Below are 12605 nucleotides of genomic sequence, written 5' to 3'. Positions count from 1 at the left end.
ATAGGGACCTTAAATTGTAGGCTCCACAGGGTAGGGACTTGTATGAATGATGAATAATCTCTGTATAGAAGTGTAGATATATTAGCAATAGGTATAAGAGAAGGAATTCTGGGAAGGAAGCCCAGCATTGCTCCTTGCATTTCCATTAAATACCTGTGAAACTGAGCTTCACTATGGGCTATGGAAGTAGGCTAGTTAGTTATATTCTTAACTACAGACCAGGTTTGCCCTTCTTGGAGTTCATCAGTGCAGGGCAATGTTTTCCAATCGGCATACGTAGAGCCAGAGAAATGGATCCGCTATAAAAGCATTTTGATTGGAGAGATAAGTACCTCTTTCCTATGCAAAGCAGAAGGATTTCTGGGGAAAAAAAAACATGATTTCTCCAAAAATCCCTAGTTCCATGGAATAACCCTGAAACTGAACCTCGCCCACTGGGTTTTAAATCACAGCCAGGGCAGTAAGAAACAAGACTAAGAAATGGATATTAAATAAATCTGTCAATGCAAACACAAAAACAACAACAAAAGCACCAGTGTAGATCAGCTTTTCACATGATGACAGCAGATTGCTACTACAAGAATGGTCATGAGAATTAGTATTGTATTGTAAGCATAAGAACAGCCTATCACTGTGGCTAGGACAGGGGAACAGCCATCACTGTGCCACATCTCAGGCCTAAACATATAGTTTCACCTTTTATGGAATATTACATTTAACACTGCCATGAGACCAAACTAATGCTAGCTATACATGGATAAATCATAAACACTCTAGACTGTAGGTCAGTGGCGGAACTACCAGTGGAGCAGAGGGTGCATTGGGCCAGGGCCCGCACCCCCTCAGGGCCCCCCCGGCAGCTCGCACCCCACGATTTCAAGGAAGATAATTGCGTACAGAGGGGGGCAGGGGCCCGGCTGCACGTTTCACACCAGGGCTCGCCCCCCTCTAGTTACATTACTGCTGTAGGCTGAAGTGAGCTGTCCAATCCTTTTGCTCCTGGGCAAACAAGCAGAATATAACAGGGCCTGTGCACACCTCTTGGGAGAGGTTGTCTTTTACAGCCCAAAGCAATCCTTAACTGAAAGCCTCACACACAACCCAGTAAGCTGTGGACTTGGACATGAGGGACCAATTCAGTGGCCATGCACAGTTATGTAGGCTGCTGGTCATGTTTGCTATCTTCTTGCATGGATATGGCTATGGGATGCCATAAAATGAGATAAAGTTGCTCATGACACAGTGTTAATCCGCCATTCTTGCTGTCCATTTGTGATCCAAATATGTAAGGCTTGCTTGGTGTCCTCAGCCACATATTTGTTGCAAAAATGAAGTAGAAACTCCAAAATCAAGTTGAATATGCTTTATTAATATTACGTTAAAAACAAAATTAAAAGGTTCTCAGGATAAGGCCTGACATGTTTTGGGTGCATACACCCTTATTTATAGGTGTACTGGTTCAGACAATTCCATAATATTCAAAGTGATACTGCCATGAAAAAAATTACTCTTCAAAATATGAATGTACAGAAAAAGTTACCTATAGGTCATTTTGATTGTTTATTGCTGATAGGTCTGCTTTTGTGAGTAATTGTTTCTTGAACTTCCTAAATCTGACTGTTTTGGCAACCTGACTGTCAGTTAGAGTTCTTAATGCTTACAAACCACTGCTGACAGATATGGCAGCCCCCTCATACAGGAACATGGGGGATCAGATAGGTAAGGTAAAAGTATCAGCAAGTACTTTTATGGCAAAATTATACAACTATTGTTATGTAATTGTAAAAAACAACTGTGTTCTCACAACCTATGGGTACATATACATGCTATCATACATGCATACATGTGTCAGACAATGCATGGACAGAGCTTAGTCTTTTATTCCCACAATTCTATCTCTTTAAGTAAAGATCAAAGACTCTCAGTTTTTGTTTTAAGGTTAAAACTTTATGCCCAAAATTAAAACCTAAGCAACAGATAGTTTATATCATATTCAGTGGCATATTAAAGAATTTTACCAAACTGGTACATTTTCGTAAATATTGCCCTTTTACATATTTTCCCTTGAACCACCATTCCATGATGGTCTGTGAGATCACCTGACCAAAAATAATGCAGCTCTAAATTTAACAGGAAGAAGTGTGGAAGCAAAAGACAGAACTTTTAATTGGCTCATGTGACCTAACATGTATAGTTTGTTTGATTTGTTTGTGTGTACCGTGAATCGATCCCAGGGGGGCTGCCCTTATTTTTTAAAATGACAGTTTTCTATTTACGATTTCCCAATGGCAGGGTTTTACATATGAGCTGTTTTATGCAATATATTTTTATAGAGTCCTACATTGTTGTTCCTTTAAAGCAATGTTTTGTGTGTTGCATGCGAATATCTTCTGTTATCAGAAGCTTTTCCCTGCATGTGTTGTATTGTTGGAGGGCTTATATATTTCTATCCCTTCAAAATCTTCTAAAACATTCTGAAAACAAGAATGAGAAAGGCTATCGATTACAGTGACCTTCTCTGGAACTTGAATGATGTGTGAGCAGATAGTTTTTAAAGTTCTTATGGTACTAGGCATAAAGCATAAAGGCAACCTTCCAGGGGAATTCTGGAATTAGCACCAGATCTATGCACACAATACATCACTGAGCACTAATGTGCACAATGGAGCTGCCTCAATTTTCTGGTCACATGTACCTTTATCAATATAGTCAATAGCTTTATAAGTATAGTCAACACACGCTAAATTTTGCCTCCGCGTTTAGGATTTGCAGTAGCACTTGTTGAAGTAATAAACTATAGCTTGTTCCCATGCACATATGTATGATTTGTAATTGAAACAAATGACAAATACCACCTGGAGAGGGGTACAGAGCAGTCAGCTTCTAATGTGACTTTTTTTTTTTTTCTTGTATTCTGGAAAATGGAACAACTAAAAAAAAGTGTGTGTTTTTCTTTTTACGTACTTAGCACGTCTGGATGGTCTTGATACTTATATAATATTCTATCTGCTTGCTAGGGCACTTCCTGAAAAGCATAGGATTTTCGATAAACATCAGAAGATGTTGACAATAAATATAATATGACATTTATGCTGTGCTATTGTACATACAATTTCAATAAACAATAAAAAGATAACTGCAAATATAATCTTCCTTAAACTGTTAAAGTGACAGTGACATTTGGGGGCACATTTACTATGGGTCGAATATCGAGGGTTAATTAACAATTAACCCTCGATATTCGACCATCAAAGTTAAATCCTTCGACATCAAATATCGAAGTCAAAAGATTTACCACATTTCGTTCGATCGAACGCTCGAAGGAAAAATCGTTTGATTGAACGATTAAGTCCTTCGAATCGAATGATTCAAAGGATTTTAATCCATCGACCGAACGATTTTCCTTCGATCAGAAAATACTTAGGCTAACATTGGTGCTCGGTAGGGATGTAGCGAACTGTTCGCCGGCGAACTTGTTCGCGCGAACTTCGACCGTTCGCGTCCGCCGAATGTTCGCGAACGTCGCGCGACGTTCGCATTTTGAGTTCGCGTTCGATTCGAATACAAATCGTTCGACCATTTGACCATTCGAATTCCTTCGACCGCTAAAAATCTAACGATTTCCATCCGTTCGAACGATTGTAAGCATTCGATCGAATGAAAAGCATTCGATCGAATGCTTCGATCGTTCGATTTGAATGAAAATCGTTCTATCGAACGATTAAAATCCTTCGATCGTTCTAATCGAACGATTTTAGCGGGTGTTCGAAGTTCGCGAACTGTTCGCGAACGTTCGCATTTTTTGCCGGTGTTCGCGAACGGCGTTCGCGAACACCAAATCGGCAGTTCGCTACATCCCTAGTGCTCGGTAGGTTTTAGGTGGTGGGTAGATGCACATATATAGTAAGTAGGTGTCTGCAGGGGAAAGGATGTATCAGAGTGTGCTCACAGGTGCTGTGTTGCCATTGGGTTGACCACGATGCCAAAGATACAGCCTGCCCTAGGGGTAATGAATACTATAACTATGTTTGCCGTTCTGAACTACAGATCCCAAGAATGCACTATAAATCAGCAGATATGCTTTTCCTCACACTTTCAGGCTCATATATTTCTTTAAGGAACCATAAAGCCCTGCGCTGTTTATATAAAAGCACATATGTTGTGGAGCTTCGCTTGGCCAGCTGGGCTCTCTGAATAGGAACAGTCAATGCTTCTCATCCTTCAGAGCCATCATAGTTAAATATTGCTCCAAGCAAAGTCTATTCTACTCAGACTCATTAAACATATTTGCATAGAAGTAAGATTACATGTGAACATTGCCCCTGCATGACATATAGACAGAATATAACAAAGGGATGAGACAACTTTTCCAGGCAGATGATGTTAAACTAATGTTCCCAGCACCCTCCAGTCACTGGCTGTGGGTAGAGTTCTGGGAGCTGTAGCTCACCAATATCTGCTGAGCAACAAGATGATGATTCCTGACTGATAGAATGAATAAGCATTATTTGTGGCTGATATGATGAAAAAGTATGCTTGGTGGCTGAAAAATAAGCATGCATTGCGGAGGGCTGATTGGCTGATATAATGGATAAGCATGCTTGTTGGCTGATAGAATGAACAAGCATGTTTGGAGACTGATAGAATAAATAAGCATGCTAGTCGCTGATTGGAGATAGAATGAAATAAGCACTCTGTGGCTATGATGAATTAGTGTGCTTGGTGGTTGATAGGATGATAGGATGAACAAGAATGCTTAGCAGCTGATAAGATGAGTAAGTATGCTTGGTAGCTGATATAATGGACAAGCATACTTGTTTGATTGGCTGAATGAATAAGCATGCTTGGTGGGGGCTGACTGGATGAATAAGCATGCTTGGTGGGAAACTGGTCAGCAGAGTTGCCAGGTTGGCTGGGTTCCAGCCGAATTGGGCTCTAATTTAAACCCCGGGCGGGTTTTGAAACTACAAACTAGTCAAGGTGCAGCTTTGGGCTACTTTTTTGGACCTTTGGCTGGTTTTTACTTTGCCATAATGTGCCAAGCATGTGTCTCCAAGTGCATGTTGGGTCATGTAGGTTTTGTTTAACAATTTGCCGACTGCCAAGTTTAATGTAAGACTACAATACCCAGCATGCAATGGGACTGATTTGTATAGAAGGCAGGAGTTATCAGGTTTTTTTTTCCGATTTTGGAAAAATGTGCAAATCAGTGAAAATTGAAAATTCATTTATTTTTAAGATTTTTTTTCACTGCACATGTTGTGCTATTTTTGGGCTACCTTTTAAGTTCCTCTTGGGCAGTTTGGGGCTGGTTTTGTAGCTGACTTTGGCTGGTTTTGAAAAATGACACCTGGCAACCCTGCTGGTCAGGTGAGTGGGACTGAAATGAACAAGCTGGACTAGTGACTGAGCGCTTGTCTATTGCAACAATGTTCCTCTACAGCCCAATTCCGATCCCATTCACCAATCGGCGATCAGCCTGATTAAAGCTAAATAGCAGAGGTGCCAGTACAGACAATGAGGGGACAATACATAGTAACATAGTAAGTAAGGTTGAAAAAAGACACATGTCCATTGAGTTCAACATTTTTTTTTTTTAACTACCTGCCAGTTGATCCAGAGGAAGGCAAAAAACCCATCTGAAGCCTCTCCAATTTGCCTTAGAGGGGGAAAAATTCCTTCCTGACCCCAAAATGGCAATCGGACTAGTCCCTGGATCAACTTGTACCATGAGCTATTTCCCATAACCCTGTATTCCCTCACTTGCTAAAAAGCCATCCAACCCCTTCTTAAAGCTATCTAATGCATCAGCCTGTACCACTGATTCAGGGAGAGAATTCCACATCTTCACAGCTCTCACTGTAAAAAACCCCTTCCGAATATTTAGGCGGAACCTCTTTTCTTCTAATCGGAATGGGTGACCTTGTGTCAGCTGGAAAGACCTACTGGTAAATAAAGCATTAGAGAGATTATTATATGATCCCCTTATATATTTATACATAGTTATCATATCACCCCTTAAGCGCCTCTTCTCCAGCGTGAACATCCCCAATTTGGCCAGTCTTTCCTCATAGCTAAGATTTTCAATACCTTTTACCAGCTTAGTTGCCCTTCTCTTTACCCTCTCTAATACAATAATGTCCTGTTTGAGTGATGGAGACCAAAACTGTACGGCATATTCTAGATGGGGCCTTACAAGTGCTCTATACAGTGGAAGAATGACCCCCTCCTCCCGTGACTCTATGCCCCTTTTAATACAGCTCAAGACCTTATTTGCCCTTGATGCTGCTGACTGGCATTGCTTGCTACAGCCAAGTTTATTATCTACAAGGACTCAGAGGTCCTTTTCCATAATGGATTTGCCTAGTGCAGTCCCATTAAGGGTATAAGTGGCTTGGGTATTCTTACATCCCAGGTGCATGACTTTACATTTATCAACATTGAATCTCATTTGCCACTTAGCTGCCCAGATTGCCAGTTTGTCAAGATCATGTTGCAAGGATGCCACATCCTGGATGGAATTAATTGGGCTGGATAGTTTTGTGTCATCTGCAAACACTGATACATTACTTACAATACCCTCCCCTAAGTCATTAATGAACAAGTTAAATAAAAGTGGACCCAATACTGAGCGAGATGTAGAGGCGCAGGTGGCCCTTATGTTCCCCGGACACAATCTCCGCTGTAGAACAGGAAAGGCTGCCAATTAGAGAATTAGCGTTCCACGTCTCTCATTAACTTGAAATCAGCTGCCTGTGACAGGGAGACCAACGGGAAGTTAAAATGCTCTACTCGGGGGTCTGGGGAGCTTCTTGCCTTTCATTAGTCCAATCCAGACTCACATTCAGCGCGATGGGAAATGCACTCAGTTTACAGCTGATTGTCGGCTCTCCCTGGCGCGGGGGCCGCTCGGTTGGTACCATGGACTGACTCATGTCTTCCGCAAAACCCTGCCCAGTGGCCGCTCTTTTTTCTTAATCTCGTTTCATCCACCCAGCACACACCCCTGCCCGCCTTACAGTGGATCCGTCCTTCCGTCTTATCTCTTTGTCTACAAATAGTATTAGCTCACACGATTTAAGCTGTAGCATAGGATGTCAGCGAGTGATGCAGAGCAGCAGCAGGATTCCCGGCGGGATGTGTTACACGAAGAGCAGTAGCTGAGCAGTGGCCGCAGCTGCCCTAGCGATGTCATTGATGGCCCATGTGAGGCGGAAGTTGTGCCGGGGGCATTTGCTCAGGTGCACTCTCCCTCTCACGCTCCTGCTCTTCCTCACAGTGGGGCTCAAACATCTGGCCATTGACTGCAACCTGGCCCATAACAATGACATACCCATGGGAAGCTGCATGGCCTCCTATTACACGGCTTTAAACTTGTCAGCCCCTGGAGAAAAGAACTGCCACAGAATAATCCAAGGGGACACTGAGGAGGCCAGGAGAGCCCTATTGGACAATCTGATGGTCAAAAAAAGGCGACTTGTTGCCACTGATGGGGATTATATCAATGCAACCAGTGATTGCAAGTTCTTCAGGGAGAGGAGGAAATATATCACGTTTAGTTTGAGTCAAGTAGAACAAGATTTCCCCATTGCTTATTCTATGGTGATCCACGACAATATCGAGATGTTCGAAAGGCTTTTGAGAGCTGTTTACACCCCCCATAATATTTATTGTGTTCACGTGGATAAGAAGTCTCCAGAAAGCTTTCAGCAAGCGGCGAGAGCCATCACTTCTTGCTTCGACAATGTGTTTGTGGCATCAAAGCTGGAAAGCGTGGTCTACGCATCATGGCGGAGGGTTCAAGCCGATCTAAACTGCATGGAAGACTTGCTGCAAAGCAACGTACAATGGAGATATCTCATTAATACGTGTGGAACCGACTTTCCCATAAAGACTAATGCTGAGATGGTCAAGGCTCTCAAGTCTTTAAATGGCCACAACAGCATGGAGTCTGAGATTCCACCAAACTACAAAAAGAGACGTTGGGAATATCACTTCGAGCTCAAGGAGGACTCAAATAAGATCGTTCAAACAAACACTAGGAAAAAGCCGTCACCATTACCTGTTCCAGTTTTTAGCGGCAATGCATATATAGTGGTTACTAGAAACTTTGTTAATTCACTGTTTGTAAACCCCACAGCGAAAAAGTTTATTATGTGGGCAAAGGATACCTATAGCCCTGATGAATACATGTGGGCCACATTACATCGGTTTGCAGAGATGCCAGGACATATGCCTGCACACCAGAAATATGACACTTCAGACATAAATGCCATTGCTAGATTAGTGAAATGGCAAAGCCTTGAAGGAGACATGAACAAAGGCGCTCCATATATACCCTGCACTGGTACCCACAGAAGACAAGTGTGTGTATATGGAACTGGAGACCTGAATTGGATGGTTCAGCAGCACCATTTCTTTGCCAATAAGTTTGACCCAAAAGTAGATGATAATGCCATTCAGTGTCTGGAGGAATATTTAAGGTATAAAACATTCCATCCGACAGAGAATGTAGCCTAAGCCTAATTATGCCTATTTTATACTGAGCTCAATAATTGCACTGTTTTAAGGAAGAATATACCCATTTAGTTAGAAGGGTATGTTTTTACTCTGTGTTTTTTCAAATAAAACAGCCTTACGTTCTGTATGTGTAAATATATGTAAGAACTACCAAGCTGATGACACTGTGGAGCTAAAAGGTGGTACCATAAAAGTAAAAATGTGAAATGCTTGCTTGGTTTTACTAGTCATTAAATTGTCAGCATAGTTAGCCACAAAGCCTTTATAGTTTTCAAGTTTCACAATTTGTTGGTTTTGTTGGTATTTTAAAGGTCTATTTGACCTTGCATATAGATTTAACAACAGGTTTTACTATTGGCATAGGACTACTGTACATCAGCTTAGTCATTGTTTGACTGAATTCCTGCTCCCTTTTCCAGTTGCTTCTGTATTCAGCCACTTACCTTTGTGTCCTGTATGTCCATAGAGGACGCAAAGATACTTGTTCGTATGCACCGGCTGGTTGACCAGCCACACCTTTCCAAGTATTTAATCTCTAGGCTGATGGATGACATCAATATTGGTAAATGATCTAGAAGATCTTAATCTGGAAAAGGGCATAAGAACATGTACAGGTATGGGATCTGTTATCTGGAAACCCATTATCCAGAAACTCCAAATTTCAGAAAGGTCTTCTCCCATAGACTCCATTATAATCAAATAATCCGAATTATTTAAAACAATTTCCTTTTTCTTTGTAATAGTAAAACAGTATCTTGTACTTCCAAGCTAAAATGTAAATAATCCCTAGTGGAGAAGTGTAGTAACCTATAGCTACCATTCTTTCCTTTGATTAATCAAACTTACATTTGACTAATCAAACTTATTGCTGAATGGTCTATATGGGCTACCTTTGTATATATTTGCTCCTATGTAACTTAATGAGTCCTGTTAGGTCAAAAATGTCTGACATCGGTTGTCATCATTCTTCATAACTTGCAGTGAAGTGTAAGGAGACGTAACTAATCATGCTGATTTTAAAATCACTATGGCATATTATGATATTTATTGCAATCAAAAAATAAAACAAATTACAAAATTAAATGTTTAATGCCATTTATAATGTGTTGTTTATTATATGGATGGTTTCTTTGTTCCTGTTAAAACAAAGCAGTCACTTTGCTATAATATTTTCTTTTTTTTTTAACAGAGGGTCAGATTATCTGTAAATTGGTTTCTGATGACACTGCTGCTGCTGATTAGACATTCTGAACAAAGAGCTGAGGAGTATGTTGAAATACACTCGATTCATGATTAACCTGTAAAATACTTCCTGTGAAATGATGCTTAGTAATGTCATGAGTCGTAATCAATGCTTAGTGGCACCACGTGGCCTGCAGACATGTATGGGTTATATGGTTGTGGAAATCCTAACTGGCTTTGAATGTCCATATATTTTAAAGCGGGGAGTACATTTTTATATAATATTAATAAAATAGTGGAGCTGCAACCTGACCAATGAACTCCTCTGTGAAGTTCTGGATGGACTGTATATGTACATTACAGTTCTGGAGGCATCCGTTTAAGAGTTTTTTAATTTTCCCTGACACTGTGTTTGAGTTGTTTGCTTTGACCCTGTGTACCCCTAGTACAGGTATGGGATCCGTTATATGCAAACCTATTATCCAGAAAGCTTACGGAATAACGGAAAGGCCATATCCCACTCTATTTTATCTACATACCGGTAATCCAAATTTATAAAAATAATTTCCCCTTTCTCTGTAATAATAAAACAGTACCTTGTTCTTGATCCAAACTAAGATATAATTAATCCCTATTGGAAGCAAAACCAGCCTATTGGGTTTATTTCATGTTTAATTGATTTTCTAGTTGACACGGTTGCGAAGATCCAAATTACACAAAGATACAGTATCAGGAAAATCCCAGGTCCCGAGCATTCTGGATAACGGGTTTGTTACATACCTGTATGTAAAGTTTTATATGGTAAACTACTGTGTTATTTTACTTTTTTCATCATAATAGCCAAAATATGGCAAACTGGGTACGGACTGCTTAGTTAAACAAGAAATCTTACCAGTGTGAAAGGACCTGCTCTGCATATAATTTCATATACAGGTATGGGATCCATTATCCAGAAACCCGTTATACAGAAATCTCTGAATTACGGAAAGACCATCTCCCATAGACTCCATTATATCTAAATAATCCAAACTTTTAAAAATTATTTCTTTTTTTCTCTGAAAAATAAAACCAAACCTTTTACTTAATCCCAACTAAGATATAATTAATCCTTATTGTAAGCAAAACCAGCCTATTGGGTTTCTTTAATGTTTACATGATTTTCTAGTAGACTTAAGGTATGAAGTTGCAAATTACCTAAATCTGTTAAAACCTGGAATGTGCACCTTTAAGGATAATGAGCCATTAGATTAATATCACTTTTTTTCATGATCATTCATGTTTACTAGACTTGCAAAATTATCATTTTTATTTATATTTTTCTTTTAACAAAGTTTTTACTCCTTTTTTAAATGTCATGAGCATACGGGGCTCTTAAACTGAACAAGTTGTTTGTTTCAGTTGTTTGGGAACTGACCTCGCAGACACTTTCAGTTGCTATGCAAACACATGTGGCAGTTGCCAGGGGATAATACCTAAAACCATTAGTAATATTTATGAGCAACAATCGTTGACTTGTGTGTAGTTGGATCAGTGAATGGGAGAAATTATTATGGAATTGCATATAAGTACACTGTGCCCTGAATAGTATTTTACATAATATTTGTACACGGATTTTGTTGCAGCAAGTGAATGTTTGCAGTTTAGCAGTGTTATAGGGACACTTTTTCTTCCCTCCTTAATACCGCACTTAGTTTGGCTGCACCTAATTAATAGGTGGCACAGACACTTTTAATGACTCTTGTCTGATATGTCTCTTGTATTTTTCTTGATTTTGGTCACTATATGGACTTATGCCTGACAAACTTCTAATTCCCAAACCAATGTTATTAATATAAAGTTGCCTCCCCCAAACACTTATTACAAAGTAGAAAGCATGGAATTGTCAAAATATTAAGATGTAGAGGCAATTGCAGTAATTAAAGGGGTGTATATACCCCCCCTGTTGACATGTGCTTATTCAGTTTGGCTTATGTAGGAAAGGTGTTTAAACACTATTTGAACGAGGAGGAAATTAGGGAGAAGGGGAAAGGGCAGTCTAGAGCCTAAGGACTCAATGAAGATATTTTTTTAAATCTTTTGAAATAATCGAATCGATATTCAGATGCTGTGGTATAGTTGGGGGTAAAGTATGAAGGGTGGCTACACTTTTACATTTTTGTAGTGTAATATTCTACTTGATCTTCATCTTAAAATCTTCCTTTTCTCCATGGCACTTGGGGTTTGTGGGTTTTGTAGGGTTAAATAGCCCCTTATACCAGAGTTAGATATGGTAACAATAAAGACCACAGCCCCTAGGTTCGAGCCTTCTCTTTACTTTGTGGTATCCCAGGGCATTAGCTACAACAGTGCTGTCCAACTTCTGTGGAACTGAGGGCTGGAATTTTTCTGGGCTGCGAGGGCCGATAATGGAAGCCAATGTTGGCCACTCCCTGTTTTAAACCACACCCACTTTAAACCACAGCCATGTTACCACCAGAGCTTTTAAGACCATGTATACATTGTTGGTGGTAACATACCAAAAAATCAAATGGTTGGTGCTCACTGCAGGGATATCACTCATATGTGAAAAAAGTTAAGTCATATTAAGACATACCCTTAAATCCATATGCCTCCTCCTCCCCTGTGGATAACACAGCACCCCCCCAACACATGATTAAATACCTTAGGGCCTAACAAGTATTTCCAAATGCTAACAGAGCTGCACAGGTGTGAACAGTACAGGGCTTTATGTGTGTGAACAATAGAGGTTTTACAAGTGTGAACAATGCAGTAGTTTAGTGTCTGAATTTGAGGTGTAAACAATACAGGGGCCAGTTAATCTCAGTGCTGATACCTTTTAAATTTTACACAAGGTAAGCGGTCACAGAAGGGAAAAATATAATTTCTATATAAATAAAAATATA

General features: G+C 40.0%; 1 protein-coding gene across 1 annotated transcript; it reads left to right on the top strand.

Moving 5' to 3' along the window:
- The first annotated feature begins 7098 nt into the window (after positions 1 to 7098).
- Positions 7099 to 9598, top strand: gcnt3.L (glucosaminyl (N-acetyl) transferase 3, mucin type L homeolog). Its single transcript, NM_001095160.1, is given in 1 exon segment — positions 7099 to 9598. A coding segment is annotated over 1 exon segment (1332 nt). The 5' UTR covers positions 7099 to 7188; the 3' UTR covers positions 8521 to 9598.
- Positions 9599 to 12605: the final 3007 nt, after the last annotated feature.

The sequence above is a fragment of the Xenopus laevis genome, chromosome 3L (genome assembly GCF_017654675.1).
Source record: "Xenopus laevis strain J_2021 chromosome 3L, Xenopus_laevis_v10.1, whole genome shotgun sequence".
In the NCBI taxonomy this organism is placed as follows: Eukaryota; Metazoa; Chordata; class Amphibia; order Anura; family Pipidae; genus Xenopus; species Xenopus laevis.
The sequence above is the reverse complement of the archived record's forward strand: the minus strand, read 5'-3'. Positions and strand labels throughout refer to the sequence as shown.